The sequence below is a fragment of the Dendroctonus ponderosae genome, unplaced genomic scaffold (genome assembly GCF_020466585.1).
Source record: "Dendroctonus ponderosae isolate FM_Combo_2020 unplaced genomic scaffold, Dpon_F_20191213v2 Dpon_F_20191213_10, whole genome shotgun sequence".
In the NCBI taxonomy this organism is placed as follows: Eukaryota; Metazoa; Arthropoda; class Insecta; order Coleoptera; family Curculionidae; genus Dendroctonus; species Dendroctonus ponderosae.
In genome coordinates, this window is record NW_026017111.1 from 5,362,303 (window position 1) to 5,385,585 (window position 23,283).

At 40.1% G+C, this 23,283-nt stretch overlaps 7 protein-coding genes across 13 annotated transcripts in view; 4 read left to right on the top strand and 3 right to left on the bottom strand.

The window, feature by feature from the left end:
• The window catches only part of LOC109543583 (oxysterol-binding protein-related protein 6), a 12,043-nt gene extending 5,914 nt beyond the window's left edge, over positions 1-6,129 (top strand). For all 4 annotated transcript variants that reach the window (XM_019913373.2, XM_019913374.2, XM_019913375.2 and 1 more), the window contains exons 10-14: positions 576-677; positions 730-988; positions 1,038-1,362; positions 1,428-1,648; positions 4,073-6,129. In XM_019913373.2, the coding sequence (XP_019768932.2) occupies positions 576-677; positions 730-988; positions 1,038-1,362; positions 1,428-1,648; positions 4,073-4,310 (1,145 nt within the window). In that variant the 3' untranslated portion in view covers positions 4,311-6,129. The remainder of the gene's footprint in view (positions 1-575; positions 678-729; positions 989-1,037; positions 1,363-1,427; positions 1,649-4,072) is intronic.
• Positions 6,130-6,226: 97 nt separating this feature from the next.
• On the bottom strand, positions 6,227-9,512 carry LOC109543585. Of its 3 annotated transcripts, none has more exons than XM_019913377.2 (6): positions 9,376-9,512; positions 8,608-9,119; positions 8,016-8,552; positions 7,752-7,965; positions 7,368-7,696; positions 6,227-7,314 (listed from the first exon to the last, which is right to left on the bottom strand). In XM_019913377.2, exons 2-6 carry the CDS (start codon positions 9,116-9,118, stop codon positions 6,401-6,403), a joined length of 2,505 nt encoding a protein of 834 aa, XP_019768936.2. In that variant the 5' UTR covers position 9,119; positions 9,376-9,512; the 3' UTR covers positions 6,227-6,400. The 3 variants fall into 3 exon arrangements, with proteins under 3 accessions (XP_019768936.2, XP_048518038.1, XP_048518037.1); XM_048662081.1 differs by having other exon boundaries at positions 8,608-9,150; XM_048662080.1 differs by having other exon boundaries at positions 8,608-9,159.
• A 54-nt stretch (positions 9,513-9,566) lies between these two features.
• LOC109543586 (mediator of RNA polymerase II transcription subunit 16) lies at positions 9,567-13,245 on the top strand. Its single transcript, XM_019913378.2, has 14 exons — positions 9,567-9,986; positions 10,059-10,205; positions 10,264-10,462; positions 10,520-10,769; positions 10,826-10,978; positions 11,029-11,222; positions 11,278-11,646; positions 11,697-11,863; positions 11,967-12,106; positions 12,165-12,486; positions 12,540-12,592; positions 12,654-12,763; positions 12,813-13,021; positions 13,092-13,245. The coding sequence occupies exons 1-14, from the start codon at positions 9,913-9,915 to the stop codon at positions 13,126-13,128; spliced, it is 2,424 nt and encodes an 807-aa protein (XP_019768937.2). The 5' UTR covers positions 9,567-9,912; the 3' UTR covers positions 13,129-13,245.
• On the bottom strand, positions 13,138-14,147 carry LOC109543588. The gene is made up of 2 exons (XM_019913381.2): positions 13,994-14,147; positions 13,138-13,672 (listed from the first exon to the last, which is right to left on the bottom strand). Exons 1-2 carry the CDS (start codon positions 14,051-14,053, stop codon positions 13,262-13,264), a joined length of 471 nt encoding a protein of 156 aa, XP_019768940.1. The 5' UTR covers positions 14,054-14,147; the 3' UTR covers positions 13,138-13,261.
• Positions 14,148-14,953: 806 nt separating this feature from the next.
• On the top strand, positions 14,954-17,739 carry LOC109543578 (protein nessun dorma). Its single transcript, XM_019913368.2, has 5 exons — positions 14,954-15,584; positions 15,647-15,807; positions 16,050-16,211; positions 16,266-16,926; positions 16,983-17,739. Exons 1-5 carry the CDS (start codon positions 15,097-15,099, stop codon positions 17,131-17,133), a joined length of 1,623 nt encoding a protein of 540 aa, XP_019768927.2. The 5' UTR covers positions 14,954-15,096; the 3' UTR covers positions 17,134-17,739.
• A 353-nt stretch (positions 17,740-18,092) lies between these two features.
• On the top strand, positions 18,093-20,926 carry LOC109543577 (protein nessun dorma). The gene is made up of 5 exons (XM_019913366.2): positions 18,093-18,745; positions 18,813-18,973; positions 19,199-19,372; positions 19,427-20,087; positions 20,144-20,926. Exons 1-5 carry the CDS (start codon positions 18,258-18,260, stop codon positions 20,292-20,294), a joined length of 1,635 nt encoding a protein of 544 aa, XP_019768925.1. The 5' UTR covers positions 18,093-18,257; the 3' UTR covers positions 20,295-20,926.
• The window catches only part of LOC109543504 (nucleoside diphosphate kinase 7), a 31,076-nt gene continuing 28,286 nt past the window's right edge, over positions 20,494-23,283 (bottom strand). For both annotated transcript variants that reach the window (XM_019913370.2, XM_048662085.1), the window contains exons 2-4: positions 22,075-22,273; positions 21,812-22,020; positions 20,494-21,753 (exon numbers count right to left, since the gene is read on the bottom strand). In XM_019913370.2, coding sequence (XP_019768929.1) covers positions 21,001-21,753; positions 21,812-22,020; positions 22,075-22,267 — 1,155 coding nt within the window. In that variant the 5' untranslated portion in view covers positions 22,268-22,273 and the 3' untranslated portion in view covers positions 20,494-21,000. The remainder of the gene's footprint in view (positions 21,754-21,811; positions 22,021-22,074; positions 22,274-23,283) is intronic.

Consider the following 23,283-nt stretch of genomic DNA (forward strand, 5'->3'; position numbering starts at 1 on the left):
GTGTTGCTGAGCGTGGAAGTTCGTTATAAACGGAAAGTGAATATACAACTAACCTAAAAAGTGATCGTTATATCCGGAAGTTCGTTATAAACGGGTTTGTTATAACCGGTTCATTATAAGCGGACTTTACTGTACTTCCAAAGGTATATTTTCTTCGTAATTTAAAGCCTAGAAAAATAATAATTTACAAGTTGACTGGGAAACCTTCTTTTCCAAACTCCAAAACATCTTTCGATCACGTTTCCTGTTCGGATATTGGACTTATTGTATAGCCTTTCGGCTCTTGTTCCAGGATTAACTAAAAGGGCTAACAAATAGGATCTAAGACCCTAGCCACTGTCATCCGTAATAAAAAAAATCACGAAAATATACTAAACGGTCCCTAATCGGGCGCTAATCAGCCAAAAAGTGCCGGTTAATATAATCGTTGTTTAGAATACACAAAACAGTGGTTAAGCGACGGTACAACACATTTTTGAAACTAAACGACGATTAAATGTTTAATCACTGTTTAGTCAAACGGTGCAACCGGGCATAAGCCTGTTCAGGAGAATCAATCCTGTTGTTTATTGCAGAACTAATCGATCGCAGTTTAACCGGCCGAAGGACAACTTTGCCAGTTCCCCGGCCTCATACTGGGGGGTTGTCTTTGTGGAATCTTCTCAGCAAAAACATTGGTAATTCGAATGTTTAAACCACCAAGCCAAGGTGATTAATGAGCCGTTTCAGGAAAGGATTTGTCCCAAGTGAGCATGCCAGTGGCCCTAAACGAGCCGCTGAATGCGTTGCAGAGACTGTGCGAAGAGCTGGAATATTCAGAATTGCTTGATAGAGCGGCCAACACTGAGGATCCCTACGAAAGAATGGTTCTAGTGGCTGCGTTTGCCGTCTCCGCCTACGCCAGCACCTCAAGCAGAGCGGGCAATAAGCCCTTCAATCCTCTGCTAGGAGAAACCTATGAGTGCATACGAGAGGATAGAGGCTTCAAGTGAGTGACTAGTCAGTTGAGAGCTGAAGTAATAAGGGCGTTTTTGCAGGTTTATAGCTGAGCAAGTGTCGCACCATCCGCCAATCAGCACCTGTTATGCCGAAAGTGCGAATTTCACCTTCTGGCAGGATGCGCGCATTAAAACCAAGTTTTGGGGCAAAAGTATGGAGTTCCAACCGGTGGGCTACGTGCGCGTTCAATTGCCGAAAACGGGCGACTTGTACACTTGGAACAAAGTAACCACTTGCGTTCATAACTTGTTCAGCAATCAGCGCTGGGTGGACCAGTACGGAGAGCTGAAGATCGAGAATGGCAAAATCTCCTGCAAGCTCACCTTTTACAAGGCGAGCTATTGGTCGTCGAAGCGGCACGAGGTCGGTTAAAAGCGAAATTTGCTTTGTAATTCCGTGCATAATGAGGGCGGTTTTGTCGGTTGTAGATTGTTGGGGCTGTGTATGATGAGGCGGGCAAGCCAGTCCGACGGCTTTTCGGCAAATGGTCGGAATCTTTGTACTGCGGGGTGGCGCCTTCGGCCCGTTGCATCTGGAGGGCCGGAAATCTGCCAGAAAACCACGAGCTGTACTATGGATTTACCAGATTTGCCATTGAACTAAACGAACTGGGTCCGAACGCTGCTCTACTTCCGCCAACCGATACCAGGTAAACTGCAAAATTAATTTGAATGCAATATTAGCCGTAAAACTATTCTGAGCCCAGCCAATTTCCACATGCCGACGGTGGCAAGTTCTAATTCTTATGGACCTTGATGTAGCTTATATTCTTATCTTTCCTGGGTCTCAGTCAAAGTGAGAAGTAAAAATTTTGAATATCGTTTATTTCATTACGTTTCGGCGAGACAACAGCGCCATCATCAGATTTAAAATTTAACCAAACTCATGATTGGTAAAAATCAACGTTCTTTTAGGTCTTTGCCTTCTTGAAACCTTAAATTTGTCTCTCAACTGTTTAGAATGTGATAATACATATATAGGACAAACTAAACAATATTTCAAAAAGAGAATGTACGAACATAAATACAGCCTGAGAAATACTAGTGAAAATAAATCGTAAAAGTACACGCAGTCGGGAAAATAAATCAGACTTAAATTCATCGAATCTTACTGATCTTTTAGGTAATTTACTGAGCTTCGAAATGAAAATATTCTGAATTAGCACGCGCATTTAATCAATATTTAAGTCCCAGACTATAATATTGATTCCTCAAGTGCGTCCAGATCGAAACGAAAGCCTCCGTCCCTTGGAAAAGGTCGCCCTCAATTTGCGTCCAAATGTCGCAATCCTTGAAGAAACGACCTACATAATTTGCGTCTAATTTACATAGCAATTTCGGCTCTTACCCTGCAAAAAAAATTTGGAAATCCCTGTTGGAATTCTAGATAATGTCAAAATTCCACCGGAATCGAGCCAACTTGCTACTTCCAAAATCGCATTCAAATGTTAATTAAAACCATCTTTTAGAACAAAACCCGGAAGTTTTAAAGCGTATCGAGGAGAAAACCTCACAAAATTAATGTCGATGTTTTTTGTCGTGTACAGATCGATTTAAACGTTGCACATAACTGTTAGATCTACGGAACGTGCATTTTCTGATCAAAACTTAATTGATTTTTTTAATCGACGTCAAGATCGATTGCTGCTATAAAGAACTAATGTACGTATTTTATTGTTTCATACAGGGTGGACTGCGCCAATCGAAAATATATGTTTTTTTAAGAAATATTTTTTACCCACAAATCAGTAAAAAAATAATTGATTGATTTTTTGCCGCCCTAAAATCCCGAAAACGCTTAATTATCCAATAGTTTTGACGGGGGTTTAGTTGGAAAGCCGCATAAAGTATTGATGTAATTCGGAACTGCGATATTTTAAGCCGTGAATGTATCAATTTGGAACGCAGCAACGCACAGGCCATTTTTCCTCTTTCATAGACGCATATGGGTGCAAGTGAGATAACCGAGGTCAGCTACGTTTCGAACTGACAAAATAGCAATTAACTCCTAAACAGTATTCTTTGTAAGTAATAAAATCCTGTGTTCTAATGTAAAATATATAGGGTGTCCCAGTTAATATTTCAAAACCTTCAAAACATTCTCGACCTATTTAGCGTCTATAAATAAATTACAGTTTTCGGTTCAACGTTGCCAAAATATAAAAACCACTTTACAAAATGTACCTAAAAGTAAATCTTCAACTGCACTGGTTCCTGAGAAACTGAATGCCACGCTTAAGTCCACCGGAATCGAGCCAAGTTGCTACTTCCAAAATCGCATTCAAATGTTAATTAAAACCATCTTTTATCGAGGAGTTGTTCTAAAAGATGCTTTTAATTAACATTTGAATGCGATTTTGGAAGTAGCAAGTTGGCTCGATTCCGGTGGAATTTTGACATTATCTAGAATTCCAACAGGGATTTCCAAATTTTTTTTGCAGAGTAAGAGCCGAAATTGCTATGTAAATTAGACGCAAATTATGTAGGTCGTTTCTTCAAGGATTGCGGCATTTGGACGCAAATTGAGGGCGACCTTTTCCAAGGGACGGAGCCTTTCGTTTCGATCTGGACGCACTTGAGGAATCAATATTATAGTCTGGGACTTAAATATTGATTAAATGCGCGTGCTAATTCTGAATATTTTCATTTCGAAGCTCAGTAAATTACCTAAAAGATCAGTAAGATTCGATGCATTTAAGTCTGATTTATTTTCCCGACTGCGTGTACTTTTACGTTTTATTTTCACTAGTATTTCTCAGGCTGTATTTATGTTCGTACATTCTCTTTTTTAAATATTGTTTAGTTTGTCCTATATATGTATTATCACATTCTAAACAGTTAAGAGACAAATTTAAGGTTTCAAGAAGGCAAAGACCTAAAAGAACGTTGATTTTTACCAATCATGAGTTTGGGTAAATTTTAAATCTGATGATGGCGCTGTTGTCTCGCCGAAATGTAATGAAATAAACGATATTCAACATGTTTACTTCACACTTTGACTGAGACCCAGGAAAGATAAGAAAATAATAACACCTACACTCAATCAGGAAAATAAATCAAAATACTTGATGTAGATTTAGGCCAGATCAACGCGCACTGGAAGAAGGCGATCTGAACACCGCTGAGGCTTTGAAGCTGCAACTGGAAAACGCGCAACGTGAAAGGCGGAAACGCCGCGAGGAATTGCACCACCATTATGAGCCCAGGTGGTTTTCCAATCCCGGAAAAGACGTATGGGAGTACAACGGGAAATATTGGGAGTTGCGGGATAAACCGGGCTTTGGCAATCTCCAGTTCGAGTCGCTGTGGTGACAATAAATTCCAAAATCTATTAATCGTTATACGGTAGAATGTTTTTAATAATTCAGAGTTTTAAGGCGAATATTTTAACGCTTGTTACGCGGCAGCTGCAATAGAAAGGCTATGCGCAAAACACATGGTAAGTTGCGTGTTGTTAATCTATGTAATTGCTTATGAGGAAACCTCCAAGGTAATCCAACTTTGGACTTTGTCTCCCCAATATTAACTAAATTGGGTCGCTTGAACGATTTTATACATAAATTAGTGTTTTTTTAATAATTAACTGGTACTACTGAGGTTTTTGCGACTACACAGTTTAACAAGGTTTTCAAGTGAAAACATTTGGGTTTTTAGTCCAAGTAAATAGCGCAGTAGTTCCAAAGTTTAAACCCCTGTAAAATGCGCGATTAGTGCTAATTGGAAGTTATTGGCCGAAAACCAGCAATTTTACCTTCAGCCTTATTCTTCTACTCAAATGTCTCCGTTGAATAATTATTTCAAGCGCAGTTTTACGTAAATTTTCTAATGCAATTTTTTTGTTTCAAAAAATTCGGTTTCTCAGTCTCAAAAACTCAATAGTCAAGCAAAATAAGTTGGGAACACAGGAAAACGTAAATGACACCAGATGATTTAAATAGTTAAAAATGTACAAATTTCAACTATATTTCAGTTTTGACGATGCATATATTTCTGATACTTTATACGGGGTGTCCCGCCCGGAAACACCGCGATCTATAATTAGGACAAATCAGCACAAGTTTGTCGATGATTGGCTTTTTCGGGCCGGACACCTTTTATAAAAATCTGCTACCTTTATTGGAATGGGAGTATTTCCACAGTCGGCGTTCCCCGGATTGTTTCTGTTCTCACTTTTATCGTCATTTTTTGTGATTTTCCCAATCAAAAACTACGTAATAGTCCTATTTTAAACGAAAGCTGCCTAACGGGTTTATGTTTTAACTAGAAATACTTTGAAGTACCTTGGCTTGCGATATTAAGCAGACTTTAATAGTTGGCTACAGCCTAATGTAACTCTTAGGGTTGGTAAGCTAAATATAATTTATTTATAAAAATGGTGTTTTTAAAGAGTATACGTAGTTCGCGTCGAGCATATCTGTGACTTTGACAAAATTGAGTCGTTTGTAGTATGTATTATTGTTAATTGAAACGTTTGATTCGAGTTAGTCTCAAGGGAGATTTTCGGTAAAAACCATTGCAAAATCTACACTTTAAGGGCGGTTGATACACAACGACTTATCTAAAGGTCAGTGGTGGCCGTAGATGCGTTACATGTTTGCATCAATAAACCCCGAATCAAGTGCTAACTTTTAGGCAAAAATTACACGATATACGCGACACTGTAGATGCCTCCACCACATTAGTCGCTTGTTCAGATACAGACTGGAACTGGAAAAAACGTCTTGATTCTGTTTTTTGAAAAAAAACTTGGCTTGTTCGATTGTTATCATCCTGATAACAATCAAACAACTCCTTAACGTCGACGGTTTCCAAATTGTCCGAAATATTCTCCTTAAACGTTAAAAGGGAGTCTTTAAACCGATAACGTCTGTCGCTTAATCGCATCGGCTTTACTTGATACGACAAGAAATTGTGTCTCAGCCGCTCTTTTGTGATTGACTTTTAATGCTCTCGTTTTTTCGTCAAAGCAGCGTCGTAGAAAAGCGATACTGTTCAACTGGCAGTGATAACTAGAAAATTTAGAAAACAATTATAATAATTTGCCTGGTCAGTTGAACAGTATGCCGTTAACGCACCATCCGTGATAATATGTTAAATATGCAGTAACCGGCAATAAATTCAATGCGAATTACTTTTTCATGTGTTTTTCATAAATTCATTGAATACTCCCTATAATCCAAACCTTTCCAAATCATTTCAACAAGTAAATATAGACGAAAAAACAAATAGCAAATAAAAATACATATATCTAAAAAAATGATAAATTACACTACAAAAGGCTTCAATTGGAAACTGATTCAGAATCTGGTGAAACCAGTAGTAAACGGAAAATACAATTATCACAACCACAACACTGACAGAATAAATCGTTGCTCAAGTCCTGAAGCAATTCGTCAAGTCACTCAGTCTAAAAAACGCCTTTGAGAAGAACCAACCTTTAAGATTTTAACTTCGCTTTCGAGCTGATCACTGCCAACATAAACTCGCACCGTAAATTGGGAATGATTCACATTATTCGGGAGCTTGACCTTCAGTTCCGCTGTATCCCCTGGAGCGATCTCTCCTCTGGTTGGTCGGATGAGTAAACCAATTGGCGTGCTGCTCACTGTATAAGACAGTGTTTCATTGGCCTCGGACAGCAAAAAGAGGCTATCCTCAGGCTTGGACTGGAACAACATTAGTGAGGGCGGCTCCATGCGAAACGAGATACGCGGGACTGTCGCTGCGTCCCCTACAAAAGTCGCTTGTTCCCATAGAGACTGGAAAACCACCGAATCATCCGGACACTCGGCCACTAACGTTTGATTTGGGTCCTGCTCGATGGTGACCAGCATCTCCTTAACGTTGACGTTTTCCAGAATATCCGAGATGGCCGAAGTATTCTCCCTGAACATTGCGAATTCACTGGAATATATCTCTCCTTGAATCGGCTCGGACAGCATCGATGTTAATGCATCTACAGTTAGCCGTTTATCTAGACACTTCCTCTTCAGTCGCCTGAGCCTAAAGCGATTTGCTTCGGCCCCAGAAACGATTTCTAGCTTTCCAATATCGACTACAGGTAAAACGTTGAGGTTTTGCTTGAGAATGCGACAGTCTTTGGCGTTTGGGATGTAAGTGATGCGAATTATGCGCTCTTCACTGGGCAACAGCACAAACAGGTTGGGTTCCACTTTTAGGCTGGTGAAAGTGACTAGATTCTTAGGAACCACTTTGATATAAGTGAAGGACGGGATATTTCCGGTGTTTTTTATGGTGAACGATTGGTTCATTTGCACCCGATTATCCATTCTGCCCAACGACATCCAATATTTCCCTGCAATCAACAGAATTATATAAAGACTGTTGCTCCTCTGATTAGAAACCTACCAGTATTGTCTCTGCTCACGTTGTGATACTCAGAACAAACGTAGCCGCCGTAGCCCCACAATCGCACACATTGTTTCTTAGTCTGCTTCAAGTCAGCATCCAGCGGCGTGAAAACTAGTTCATCAAAAGCCGCTCCTATTTTAGTGGGAGTAAACGATATTATCAAAGGCCTGGATTCGTGTCCGTGAAGCACGAATTTGCACGCGGTCAGTTGGTCCGAATCAGACCTGATATCTTTCCTGATCTTAAATTCGTGGCTCGATAGACAGCACTGCAGCCTCAAGGTTTTCGGTGTTTTGTTCCTTAACAGAAACTGTTTGGTAACAGACCTGAAACAATTTTTTTATAAAAAAAAATATATATTAAAATCCCCGGGCTTCGCACCGATCCACTTTAACGCATCCCCAAACCAGCTCAGTCACTGTACTGTCGATAGGCAATTTGCCATTGGGAAGACTTGACAAAGAACTGGAGCTTCTGGGTGGCTCTTCAGCACTAGAAGGTTGGGTTTTCTGTGAGCCGCTGGTAAAGGTTTGGTTTTTCGGGCAAACAATCTGCTTGTCCGCAACATCATCTGCGAGGCGTGCGGCAACTGGAACTAAAACTCCCATATTATTCCACAGCTTCAACCCATTGTACAAAACTCACATTCCACAGCTTCATTGTCTGATAACGACGAAGTACACGAAATATTTTGACTCACTGGCAGGCTAAACGACTCGCTAGCTTTCCCTGGATCACTGGATTTTTTTGAAGGATTCCTGCTTTGCTTCAGCAAGTACTCAATTATGTTATCCTGCGTTCCTTCGAAGAGTAGCCTCTGAATTGCACTCACACTCAAACTAGCGCCAGCGCTCGCATTAGATGCAGAGTTGCTTGCTTCTAATTGTTCTGCCACACTGGGGCGTATGGATGGCTCCCAAAGAGCTACTGGCTGATTTTTCTCCGGACTGGGAGCGAGCAGTTCCGCAAGATCATCAGAGCCCTTTTGAAAGAACTCGCCAATCGTAACGGAGGTGGACATGGAGGGGCGGCAAGTATCGGAAAATGAGGCCTGCTTTGGAGCTAGTGGGATTTCATTCTTTTTTCTCCATGAAAGTTCGTCGGCGATTAGACGAGACTGCGCCAGTTCCCCAGGTGTGAACAGTTCGCTGTCCAATGAGGCGTTTGTTCCGACTCTCGAGGCTGAAAATCGGTAAAATTGAAAAATTTGCTCAAAAATGCTGCATTATTTCAATACCTTGAGCTATCTGCTTGAACTCTTCTAGGACGTTTTCAGTGCTGATATCCGTATCCAAAATGCTGCGGAATTTTGAAAAAATCGACTCCCTCGGAACGGCAGCGCTTTCCGACATCAGAAGATTTTCATTTGAAGAGTTCCGTGGAGTCGAAGTGTTTTCCTTTGTTGTCAACAAATCAGTTTCGCTGATGGTACTGTCGAATTCTAACTGCAAGCCTGTACTGAAGTTCTTCGCTTTATCAGGTTTTAGAAGAAATGAAGGAATGGCCGGAACTCTTGAAGCCCTGTTCAGCGTAGTGCTCGCTTTTTCTCTACGCATTTGCAAAAGTTCATCCAGATTGTCTTGTGTGTTTGCAATGTTGGATAAATCTATATCTGTAAGATTCAGGATAGAACTCATTGAGGTCTCAATGCTGCAAGCAGGAGGGTCTTTTCGCTTCGCTACTGTGGATGTTGCCAGGCAATTGGCATTTTGGTTTTTTGGCGTCGAAACTTGCATGCTCCCATTCATCCTAGTTTTGGAATTTTTGGATTTAACACTTACTGAAAGACCTGATACGATGAGAAAATATGTGGAAATAGCTCAGAAATAAACACTTCAGTTTTAACGTTCACCTGATTTTTTGGCTCACAGTGGAGGCCAAAAAAACAGTAGAATGTTGGCAAAAACTTTCAGCAAACACAGTTTGTGAAATATACATAAACTGCTGCTTGAAAATTAGTTAGGGAAACTCCAAAAAACTACTATAATATCTGCTTATAGTGTACCTGATTTGAATGTGCCTTCAAACCCACTCGAATAGTTTAAAATTGAACAATAAAAACTCAATACACTAAAAACCGGAACGTTACTGACTGAAGCCTACAATTTTAAATAAACTGGATTAATGTCACTGTCATAGACTGTCATCCAAAGTTTCCGTTTACCCGATACTGGACGGATTGCCTACCTTGTCTAGTACATGTAACTTTACAATGATTGCAAAAAGTTCTGAAATACACAGCGAAAAAAAAGGTTTAGTGAATTCAAGTTCATTCCAACCAAAATAAGTGCAAAAGTATGCGGGCAAAAACAATTAAAATTCTGCTTTTGATGAAAAAGCTCTTTGAACGTGCTTCCTCTCTTGAGTGCTTGTCTTTATCATACAAAGTCCGAGCTTTTGAGGTTAAGTGTTTGTTGACAAATTAAGACAGTTCACTAGAAATGAATTAGTTGGCTCTCTAAATTCGTGCATTTGGCGAAATATCAGTAGTATTAAAGGCTCTAAATGATCAATTGACAAAGTAGACTGTTTACTCATAGTGATGGAGCACATATTTACCGTTACACGACGGCCAGTCCGCATCAACAACCATTCAAAGTATTCACTCTTCAACAGGTAAATGTTTAGATTTCCAACGATTACTATGCTACAATCAGCTCTGTTCACTATTTGACCGCTTGATTTTAGTTGCAGATTTGAAAAATCGGTAATTTGCTCAATATCCTGTATCAACGTAATCGCCTTTAGCACCCAGAGTAACATCGAAGAGAACAGTTCGTTTTTCAGCTCCAACGTGTATGTGGCGGACTTAAACACCCCTTGGCAAGTGCACAAGTGAGTAAAACTTCTTTCGAACTGCTACTTGTACTACTGCTCACTTTTGTATTTGTAGAATATTGTGCAACTCTGCTCCTGTAACGGTACTGCAATGGGATTTCACTGGGAAACTGCTGTTGATTGGAGATGAAAACGGTTGCACGCGAATTTACACAACTCCAGACCATATTTTAAACGACTGGCAATTGTATCTGGAAGTGCCTTTGGAGGGCGAGCACATTCTCGCTGCTGCGTTCTTCCATCCAGGGAAAAAGGTGCTAAGCCAAGCTGCTTTTGAGGTCTCAACCACGTTAACCAGTGAACTTTTTTAGATCTGTCTCAACACTGAAAAGAAGGACAGTTCTTGCTACTTCGATAAGTTTTCACATGTGAAATTTGCGTGCTCAGTCAAACAGTTCGGAGGCCGACCCTCCAGTGGCGTGCTCCTACTCACCACCACTGGAATGTTGGCTGCAGTACTTTTGCCCCAAACTACCACGCAAACGCCCATGGTAATGGCAACGGAATGCCTGGGCCCTTCCAGGGGATTTATCAAGAATGCGGATATTTGCTATGGCAAAAGTATAGCCTGGTAGTTTTAACCATGCGAAGTATTTAATACGGATTATTGGTTTCAGATGGGCATTTTCTCATTGCAGTGAGCAGTGGAGATCCTTCTATGCCAGTGCAATGCTACACGGTTTCAGTGAAGAAAATTGATGATAAGTGCATCATCACCAGCCAGACTTTACTGGCATTTTTCCTATTCGAAGCCCCCAAGGAGGCTTTAAGTATGTCCGGTCCCAGTCTAGACTCCATTAGCTAAGTAGTGGTTTTTCAGAGCAAGTGATTAAGGACAAGAACTGCACAATTAGCCACATTAAGTGGATTATGCGGGAAGATGCGGATTCTATAGTAGTGGCTGCTAACAGCAACAACCAAAGCTGTTTGCAAGTGTGGGAGCTTCGAGAAAAGCCACTGCCTGTGCATAAGTCCTTTGGAAACACTGAATCCTCGCAGTTTTTTAATCGAGTGGTAATTACAAGTAAATAAGGTTGCCACAAGATTTCATTTTGGGCTGATTTTCTAGGTTTGGCAATACCAATGCCACTTCCAATACAGCAGCAAAGTGACCGCACTGGAAATCAACAAATTGAGCCTGATAAACAGTGTTTCCAGTGGCTATATTGTGGTCACCTTTTCCGATAATACTGTCCACTGTTTGTATCGGGACACGCTCAAACCCATCGCCAGCACCTCCCTGGCAATAGCCAGGCAACTTGAGGAGCCGCTCAGCAAAGTTCCAAGGCTAAACACTAAAATCGCTAGTATCGACTTGTCTTGGCTGGGCAACGTGCTTCTGATCATGGACTCTGATGATAACTTACACCTGCTGAAACTTCCTCCGCAGATCGAAAGCACCGCACTCAGTGTCCCCTACTTTACCACTGTTCTGGAAGTAAGTGATCTGCAGTAGGCGGCCAGTTTAATACTAGTGTTTCCTTTCAGTACTGTCTGATTGGTGGGTTCGACTGGCTGGATCTGATGCTAGTTTTGCGACCCAGTATGATAGAAGCCGTGTGCGATCGGCTAACTGAAAGCTTCAACAGACAACCGGGATTTGTGCAACAGTTCTTCTACATCCAGTTGCTTTGCATCAAAGTTTCCCTCTACAGGTTAGTAAGGGGTTTTCACTTACGTATAATTAGCAGTTCTTAAAAGTGTTATTTTTCTGGCTGTCGAGTAGCCATTTATCCACTCACATTTCTTCTATTACAGATTAAGCGCTAACGGGCAATCCAAGGCAAACGATTTATCGAGTTTTCTGATGCTGCACAGCATTTCGATTGCGTTTAAAAGCCTGTTGCGCCCCAGCGAAATGAACACTCCGGAAAAAAGCCCCGCTGAATCCCTTGCAGGTAAACTTAGTACCTACTTACTTAGTTTACTTTAATGGCTTCTCTGATGGATTTGCAGCCGAAGCTGAAGGGCAAACGGACGTTGATAAAGTGCTAATGAACTTGGAAGCCAAAGAGTTCACGATAGAGCCATCGACATTGCAGAGTCTGCAGCAGCTGATCCAGTGGATTGCCGATCTGGCTTTGAACTTGCTGGTAAAGGTACCGGATAGTCGACCGTCCATTGGCAAGCCTTATGAGCTGATTAAGGACGTGAAGGCGTTGAATATGCTGAAGGAAATGCTGGTTTTGATACGGATTTGGGGCCTGCTTCGGCCAGCATGTTTACCTGTGTTCATTCGATCCGATGCCAATATGGACGTTTTGGCTTTGCTGTTTCGGTATGTGGATTAGTTGAGTGAATAATCCCAAGTGTAGTTTCAATGATTTTCAGGCTTCTGAGTCGGCTGGTGCAGAATGTGAATGAACCTGATGACGCTCTAGTTGGTAAGTTTTCACTCTCAGCTCTGAAGTTGGGCAGATTTTTGCATTTCTGAATAATCTCTAGATGATTGCTGCCTTTTACCGAGCCAAGTTCAAGTGCAGCAAATGCAGGCCTTCAGCAACCGGACAGTGTTGGCCTCTCCGCAGTTTTCGCAGCTGATTCTTCCCCTTCAGGTAAACGAATTTTCCATAAGTTTCTTGGCTTCAAATTGGGTTTGTTTAGTTGGAATTCAATGTGGAACCGGAATGTTTGACTGCACCAGGCGACGTTAGTTCAAATCAGACCATCGACTCCATTCGGCATTTGTATTTGGGGAAGAATCCCCGTGTGGTTAAGCAATGTGTCCGATGTGGAAATTCCGCTGGGACGACGCCGCTGGCCAGAACCGCAGCCATAAGGGCTTGGGATCAACGATGGTCCAGATCTTGCCAGTGAGTGAAAATTGTTCCTTTTTTGTAGTTTTGGCCTGTTTGTTTTTGTACATAGGATGTGATATTTTAGGTGCGGCGGGCAATGGAAACTGCAGGTGTGCGTTTAAAGTCGGAAGTCAATTATCATCTACACAGAATGTATTATTTTGTATTATTATTATACACAAATTGATATTGTATGTACATTTTCATAATTATGTAAATAAACGACTTTTACATAAGCACCAGTTTTTTTTCGGTTTACACTACTTGGTTGGTTTCAATTCCAATGTCAGCATTTGCATCGAATTCTAGTTGCTTCAATGCGTCGATTATGCACTTCATGGTGTCGAAGCACAAAAATCCGGGATCTTCTCGTCGAATTAGGTTGCAATGTTTCAGTGCCTGCACTTCAGTCGGTCCATAGAAATGGCTAATGAAATGAAAGAGATTATCATAGAGCAGTTTGGTACCATCTTCCGATAGGAATCCTTGTTTTTTATAGCTGCAAGCCAAAAAATCCCGATATTTATTATTGTCTCTGGGGAAAATTTCCGTTTTGAGGATATTGTAAACGATGCTTCCACTCAGCTGGACTTCTTCCAAGCAACTGGTCGCTATTTCATGCAGCTCGCTTTTGCTTAGCAATTTATGCGTTCTAACTGGATTCGGCTGAAAACATTATATTTTATTTAGTGTTGTTAACTTGCAAAATTGCTGAGAAACTTGAGAACACACATACACACAACGTTTTGAAGTCAACTACAAGAAAGTACCGCAAAACCTCAAAAAAGAGACAAAGTTGCCCTGTTTTTCAAACACTTTTGGCTTTAGTTAAATCACCCAGTATACATATTGAAGTGGATTTTTCGGTAATTTAGAGTTTAATTAATTGCGCATCTTAAGTGTTGCGTGGCTAATCAGCAGCTATTGACCCAATGGGCAGACAGTCATCATTTGGATTTTAAAACGTAATACATAATTAGAGCCTACCTGTACTGATCTCATACAGAAAATGCCCATTAAACACAAAACTATCGTCGTTTTTGCCATTTTCTGAAAAATATTCCTCAGCTTCTCGACTTTTACGGTTCAATTGAACAGTTTTGATATATTTAGGTCATTGCCAATAAATCCTTATCGGTTGACCTGGCCTTATAAAATGGTGAGGAAATTATCGCACTTTGCGTTTTAGAGCCAATTAATTGCACTTGGGAAGCAACAAACTCCATTTGAACGGAATTTTCATTGGCTTGTTACGTGAATATTTGATTGGAAAAAGTGAAAACTATTGCAAATCGCTCTGTTAGGGTCTCAGAAATTGTTTTTTGAAATTTTCGCAATTTATAGCTCAGACGTTCCTTTTGACTGAATTCGAATATCAAATCGCCACTTGCTTTAGTTCCGGAGTTATAATTTTTTTATTGGCTGGAACTGCAATTCAGGAGCGTTCAAGAATTTCTGAAGAATCAGCAAATGCTCAGATTCTAATTAATGTTTCGCCCTTTTACCTCAAACCTTCCTTTTGGGTTGGCCATTTTCAGGATATCGCTACTTTAACTAATTTGGGAGAGGATTTTACTTTAACTCATCTGCAGTTCATGAGCGTTAGAGTTCATAAATTTCAGTTGCAAGCTTCAAAAGTTCCTCCATTTGGTTGAAACGTCCACAACGTTTCGCCAGCACCACTAATGGCAACTTCAGTGGTTGTTTATCAATTGACACTATTACATATTTTATTTTATATTTTTTACAGAGCAAAAATCGGGATTTACACTGTCTTTTTTTTGTCTAAAAGAAAATGTGCAAAAAATGACTATTGGCAAAATGAGCCAGATTGAGTTCAGCCGTTCACTGTTTGGCCAATTTCAAAGAATCTCACGAGATGTCAGCAGGCGCCGTTAGTGATTTGTCGTGTATTTTTCATTGACAGCTTGTCACTGAACACCACAGAACACCTCTGAACGTGTCTGGAAACTTCAAACAATTGTCAAATTTATAGTTTCAAACAGATTTAAAAGAACGGTTAACTCATAAAGAGTTTGTTTAACAAACTTTGTTAACTTTTATCACATTTTAATCTGCGATTTTCAGCCATGGATCAGGTTTTCAACTTCGATAAAACCTTCCAAGTTCGTCTGGATGAGTATGAAAAGGTTTTCTTCGAAGGCCAACCATTTCCATACGCAGAACTCCAAAGTGAGTGGGCCTTTCACTTGGAGCTCACTCTGGACCCAAACGGCTGGCAAGCAATCTGGGACATACCCCGGTCACAATGCGAAAAACTCAAGCTACCATTTCCTACCATCCTCCTGGTTTATGTGATTCAAGTACACTATTCCGACTTATCGTCGCTGATTAGGATTATGGCTGTCCAAGATGAAAATATAGACTTGCCTGATAAGCTCACAGTTCCCCTGATCGAGCTGTGGGCAACGAAGAAGCAAGATAAAAGCATTGCCTTGAATCTGGATTCAACTGCCAACGCTTTGGATATGCTGAGGTTTTTTTATTTGAACTTGGTGCGACCGTGGGATGAAGATGAGGACTGTGCCGACTGGAAGCGAGAGCATTTGATTGCCAGGTACTGGTCACGAGCTCAGCTACTGAGGAGAACATAAATCTGATGAATTTTTACTGTTTCAGATTGAAACTGTTCTATGATATGAAAAATGGAAACGTTCCCAAAAGGGCAGTGGAACAAATCTTCAATTTAGTAACGGAAGCCAAGGCGCACCATTCCGAAAAAAATAATCTCATCAATGTCTGTGATAGTCTTTGTCTTGACCACGAGGACAATGTGGAAGGTAAGTTGGGGCAATATGGAATTTTTTTTCACAGTTCAAAATTCAGTTTCAATAAGCTTCAATAAAGCAGACTCTCCATATATGGCAGCCTAAATACTCCTTGCATCTTCAAAAAACCTATCGTAATCATCCTTAATCTTGTTGTGACCCATTTTTCAACTATTGCCCATTAGTTTGACGTAAAAGGAAAAACGTTTTGAAAGAAAAAAAGATTGAGAAGTTTACGCTGCCGACTTTTCCAGATGAAAACGTACAGAGATTAATTGCAGTCACAGTGCGGTTGGCGCAAATCCAACACGAACTGACACTGTTGGAGAACGAGACTTTCAGGAATGTGATGCTGAAGTCCGGAGAGTACAGGAAGATCAATTGCAAGCCCCAAATTTGGTTGGTGACTGACGCATGTAAGTAGCGGTTCGTTTAACAACAACCTTTAAATAATCGACAATCTCTTGCAGCCACAGGAAGAAATCACATCAAGCTGTTCGAGTCCGTCGAGGAACAATTCCAAAATGAGCAAATAGCACTCGCTCCAAACTTTACTCAGAAATTATTATCTGCAAACTCAGGCGATACGATTTTACTCAGTCCGCAAGAACACAAATTCAACCATAAAAGGTATTTGCTGGAAAACCTAACTATAAAAGGCATTGGCAACGCTCAGGTAGTTTGCGTGCCGTTATTGGCCGATACTACGCTGTTTGACTTCTACGGGGGACATTCCGTGATAGAAAACATCACCATTGACTGCAAAAACGTGAATTGTGCAGTCCTAGTCCGCACTGGTCATGTTTCATTGAAAAATTGCAAAATTGTCGGCAATAATCCATCCGCTACAACGCAAGGAATTGTCGTCTTGAATGGGGCAAAGCTCTCACTAATTGCCTGTGATTTATCGGGATTTGCAACTGGCTTAATGGGAAATAGTGGTTCTGAACTCGAAATCACTGATTCACTAATTTGCAAATGCCAATCAGGAATAAAAGCATTTGAAAAATGCCAAATAAACATTCAAAACACCATCATAAAGGACTGCGATGAGTTTGGAATCCTCATTCAAACCGATCAAGACTTTGGCTTTGATCAGCACTCTGAACATTCGTTCGAAAAGCTGAACTCGTAAGTATTTACAGGAAAATTTCCAGAATTCGACTAAAACATATAATGTGTTATAGAATTCCTGAAATCACCGCCAAGTTGGTCAGTGGAAGCAACAACAGAAGGGGCGATTTATTCGTGAAACCATTTAATATTAAAGTTGTTGAGGACTTGTTTGGAAACCCAGATTTCGACCCGACCATTATGGAGGACTCTGATGAATCTTAAAGCAGTCTATTGCAATTTTTCCAGAACGATAAAACGGTAACTGTTTTATTCGGCAGAAATCTAAGTAACAAATACATGCGTTCTTATATAATTCAAAAAACACTTGTCTATATCAATTCTTCCGAGATCAAATATGTATCATCTAAAGGAAATTTTTAGATAAATACTTGCAAAATGGTTTATTTGGGCAATTAGCCGAAAATTTTTGAGTTGTTGGAATGTGAAAAATTTGCCGGTTTTCCAACGTAAAACTTTTCGTGCAAAATACCCAAGACCCCAAATTTAGAGTTGCGGGAAAAAGAGCAATTCCTCACGTTTCAATAACCAGAAATTCTTCGGTCAAATTGATGTAAATTGACCATCTGATTTTTTAATTAATTTATGTTTCTGCAAAATGCCATGCGTAAAATATTGCAAAAGATTAGAAACAAATGTTCACAGCCGCGCGATTGAACTGCATAGTTCTGATGGCCTTGCAGTAGATATGCAGTGTTAGAAGTTTGCTTCTTTATTTTTCTTGTTTTTGTTATTTGTTTCTTTATTAATAATATTTAAGTTGTAAATTTATATTAAGATTGTATAAAAACCAAGGAAAATTGGCAATAATGTGGTTTTTTAGTTGCACTTTCACAACGTCCTGTTTCCGCCTTCCGATAAAACAAATTGGTAGAAAACGTGTACATTTCAGTCTTTTAAAATTTGAAAGAAATACTCTGGTTCTAATCGCGTATCTTCTGGCAAATCGGTGTAGTGAACTGCGTTTTTGTACTTTTGAAACGACCCCAACGTTTCACCAGCACTACTAATGGCAACTTATAGCTTAATATTTGTTACGAACGAAAAATCGAGGTTTTCACTCTCTTTTTTTGTCAAAAAAATGCAAAAAATTACTGGAAAATGTAGCCAAATTGAGTTCAGTCATTCACTGTTTGGCCAATTTCGAACACTCTCACGAGATGTCAGCAGACGCCGTTAGTGATTGTCATGTTTGTTTTCATTGCGAACGTCTCGGAACGTGTGTCTAGATAGTTTAAACAATTGTCAAGTTTAACGTTTCAAAGAACGGTTGACTTAAGAGTTTAGCTTTTACCATATTCGAATGTTGGAATCTGCGAATTACAGCCATGGATCAGGTTATCAACTTCGATAAAACCTTCCAAATTCGTCTGGATGAGTATGAAAAGGTTTTCTTCGGAGGCAAACGATTTCCATACGCAAAACTCCAAGGTGAGTGGGCCTTTCACTTGGAGCTCACTGTGGAGCCGAACGGCTGGAGAGCGATATGGGACATCCCCCGGTCACAATGCGAAGAACTCAAGCTACCATTTCCTACCATCGTCCTGGTTTACGTGATTCAAGTGCACCATTCCGACTTATCATCGTTGGTTAGAATTTTGGCTGTCCAGGATGAAAATATAGACTTGCCGGATAAGCACATAGTTCCCCTGATCCAGCTGTGGGTAACCAAGGGGCAAGATGAAAGTATTGCCTTGAAACTGGATTCAACTGCCAACGCTTTGGATATGCTGAGGTTTTTTTATTTGAACTTGGTGCGACCGTGGGATGAAGATGAAGACTGTGCAGACTGGAAGGGAGAGCATTTGATTGCCAGGTACTGATCTGATGAACAGCTCAGCTACTCAGGAGAACATAAATCTGATAAATTTTAACTGTTTCAGACTGAAACTGTTCTATGATATGAGAAAAGGAAACATTCCCAAAAGGGCAGTGGAACAAATATTCACTTTAATAAACGAAGCCAAAGCACTGAGTTGCGAAAAGGAGCATCTGGTCAACCTCTGTGCTAGTCTGTGTCTTGACTACGAGGACAATGTGGAACGTAAGTTGGGGCAATATGCAATTTGTGTCTAATTTTATTTTTTTCGCAGTTCAAATTCAATAGCAACACTTCAAAGGTCAAGTATTTCAGCAACAATACTCATTGCATCTTAAAAAACCTATCGTAATCATGCCACTGCATTTTTGAACGATTATCCATTAGTTCCATGTAAAGGAAAAAAGATTTGGTATAAAATTGGGAAATTTACACTACTGACTTTTCCAGATGAAAACGTACAGAGATTAATAGCAGTCACTGTGCGGCTGGCGCAAAACCAACACGAACTGACACTGTTGGAGAACGAAACTTTCAGGAGTGTGATGCTGAAGTCCGGAGAGTACGGGAATTTTCCTCCAATGATCGAAGGCAAGCCACTAGTTTGGTTGGTGACTGAAGCTTGTAAGTAGGGTTTCGTTTTACAACAACCTTGAAATAATCGACAATTTCTTGCAGCCACAGCAAGAAATCACATCAAGCTGTTCGAGTCCATAAAGGAACAATACCAAAATGAGCAAATAGCCTTCGCTCCGAGCTTTACTGAGAAACTGCTATCTGCAAACTCAGGCGATACGATTTTGCTCAGTCCGCATCAACACAAATTCAACCATAAAAGGTATTTGCTGGAAAACTTAACTATAAAAGGCATTGGCACCGCTCAGGTAGTTTGCGTGCCATTATTGGCCAATACTACGTCGTTTGACTTCCACGGGAAAAAGTCTGTGATAGAAAACATCACCATTGACTGCAGGAAAGGGAACTGTGCAGTCCTAATCCGCACTGGTCATGTTTCATTGAAAAACTGTAAAATTATCGGCAAAAATTCATCCGCTAAAACGCAAGGAATTGTCGTTTTGAATGGGGCGAAGCTCTCACTAATTGCCTGTGATTTATCGGCATTTTCAACTGGCATAGTGGGAAATAGTGGTTCTGAACTTGAAATAACTGACTCACTAATTTCCAAATGCCAATCAGGAATCAAAGCATTTGAAGAATGCCAAATAAACATTCAAAACACCATCATAAAGGACTGCGAGGAGTTTGGAATCATCATTCAAACCGATGAAGACTTTGGCTTTGATCAGAACTCTGAGCATTCCTTCGAAAAGCTGAACGCGTAAGTATTTACAGGAAAATTTGTAGAATTCGGCTAAAACATACAATATGTTATAGAATTCCTGAAATCACCGCCAAGTTGGTCAGTGGAAGTAACAACAGAAGTGGCGATTTATCCGTGAAACCATTTAATAGTAAAGCTATTGAGGACTTGTTTGAAAACCCAGATCTTGACCCGACGATTATGGAGGATGCTGATGAATCTTAAAAAGTCTATTGCAATTTTCCCAGCTTTACACTTGAGAACAATATTGAATCAAGGCCCTGGTTGTTTGGAACAATAAAACGGTAACTGTTTGTATGGCATTCTGCATAAATCTGAACAGCAAATAGATTTTCTTATATACAATTCAAAGAACACTTGTCTATGACAATTCTTCTGAGTTGAAATATGCATAATCTGAAGGCATTTTTAGGATTAATACTTACAAAATGATTTATTTGAGCAGTTCGCCGACAATTTTCGGGTTGTTGGAATGTGAAGAATTTGCCGTTTTTCCAACAGATCAAATTTTTCATGCAAAATACCCAAGACCCCAAATTTAGAGTTGCGGGAAAGAGAGCAATTCCTCACGTTTCAATAACCAGAAATTCCTCGTCCAATTTGATGTAAATTGAAAATCTGATTTATTAATTTATTATTTGTTTCTGCAAAAAGTCGTGCGTAAAATATTGCAAAATAAGATTTGAAAGAAATATTCACAGGCGCGCGTTTGAAGTTGCAATAGATCCGTGTTAGCAGTTTCTGCTTTATTTTTCTCGTTTTTGTTATGTATTTTTTAGTTATATTAAATTTGTAATATTAAAGTTTGTATAAAAACTAAGGAAAATTGGCAATAATGGGGGTTTTTAGTCGCACCTTCACCAACGTCCCGTTTCCGCCTTCCCCTAAATTGGTAGAAAACGTGTACATTTCAGTCTTTTAAAATTTGAAAGAAATACTCCAGTTCTAATCGCGTATCTTCTGGCAAATCGGTGCAGTGAACGGCGTTTTTGTACTTGTCGCATCCAAATCGAGCTCTCAAAGTGGCAGGGCGAATTTGCCTGGCAATATCCGAATCTGAAGGCCCACAAAACATCCTGAACTCACTGTGCACATTTAGGTCTCGGGTTTTCCCAGCTATTTCCAGCGCTACACAAGGCCCGTCGATAAAACTCAGCAGCATCGCATGGTAGTCGCTGACCACGCCCTTGTAAACTTCGAGAAACTCATCAGCATTCGCGTTGTTTAAATAGAACATCTGCAGAGCGGTGATTTTGTAATGCGATTCATTGATTGCTGATAGAACATGGCCGAGTTTTCCTTCGAGGATTGCATGGGGCTTCACGACGCAACAAGTAGTGTTTTGGAGAAGAACCGTGGACTCTGGAACATTTTTGGATTTTTCCTTCGGAAAAAAGAACTCGGCTTCCCGAATTGCATTCGGCAAGTCAGCGGAGGCGTGAAACCCGTTCAGCGCTTTGCTGTCTTTGCCATAAAGCGCTCTCAGGGAGTTAGGGGCTGTCTTTTTCGCCTCTAGAGGATCATCTGGGCCCAGAACTTCCAGCCATTTTTCAACAGCATTTTCTCCCACTAGTTCCAAAGCGACCACCGAACCCGACACTAAATGCTCGAGAATAAACGGCAGGTACGAGTCTCCTTTGTATGGCTCATGAAGATCCAACACCTGCAGCCAGAAATTAACTAGTTAATTAATCTATATTAATTAGATCAATGAAACCCACCTCCTTTCTGGTAAGATTGCACATTTTCATGTTGCAAATCTGGAAGCCACTTCTTTGGATCTCCGTAATCACTTCGCCCAGTTTGGGGATCAAGTTCGGTTTGATCAACGTGAAAGTGTGTTCTTTGGTTTTTCCGATGATTTGTTTGGTTCTGCAGTCCAAGTAGTCGGTTATTCGGACTTGACGCCCGTAGACTCTGATTGTGTTTCCTGTAAAATAATTGAAAATGATCGAAAAGTTCGCTTCTAATTGCTGATTCGTACCGACGAACATATCCTTGAGGTCCAACCCATCTATTTTGTTCCGCTTCAGGTACATTCGGTTCAATTCGCGATCAAACAGCTCCAAAGTGTTGTTGCTTGGATAATAGTTCAGGATGAACTTTTTCTGATAGGCCGAATCGTAATCAAACCATTCGGCCTGGAAGGCCAGTTTATCGTTATAATCGTACTCCATTCTGTTCTAGAAGAAAAAAATTCAAACGTCTGACAATTTGAAAGAAATCAATCAAATTTGAGTTTGCATAATGGGAGGTGAAAGCGTGAAGGGCGATACGTTATTTGGCAAGGGTTTTCGGTTAACGGTTCGTGGGAAAAGCCACTGTTGATTCAAGAAAATCAGTGTTTTTTCCACAAACCGAAAACTCCACAATTCCCGGAACATTTTGGAGAGAATGTTATTTTTGTTGCCATTAAAATATATGATTGTTGCGTATTGTTTTAGAGAAGATTGGCTCAGATGGTTCAAGAAATGTTGAATAATAATTATTCCGATCCAAACTTCAAAGTTTTGTTAAAAAGGTTTTTTAATATTTTCACTACAAACAGACGCAAGCAAATTAAAAGTAATTAAATGCCAACGCCGCTCTACCAATTAATAAAAAAAAGGGCAAACTTTTTTAAAATCAACAGTTTTCACTGTTTATTCGTCCTGACTGAATCATGGATTATTTTGATATCAGATTTACTTTTTCGGCAAACATTACAAAACATGGTCTAGGGGACTTCTAATTTATTTCGTATCTACTTGTAATTATTACTAACCGTAACGTGGCCATCTGCCGACACTTTGCGATTGAACCGAGCGCGATATTCGAGGAAAAAACGCAAGGGTTCGATAAATGGAAGCAAGCATGCTCTAATTTTTGGCTCCAAAAATGAATCAAAACTGAACAAGCAATAAAATGTGTATTTTCGTCAATTTTATCTCTAGTGAGTTTTCAATTCTCTATTCAACGATGCGAAAACGAATTCTGTGGCTCGAATGGTTCTTGAGAAACTTCGAAAAAAGCAGCGTCATGTTCAAGTGGATTTTGCAACTCAAAAAAACCACGCGAATCTAAAACTTCTTGAATTCAAGCATTTTTTGAGAAAACTGCCGACATTTCCTTATCGATGGTTCACTTTCTAAAAAGGCCATTTATTTCTCTCTAGAATGATGTACAAATGAGCGTTCTTGCTCATTTTGCCTCC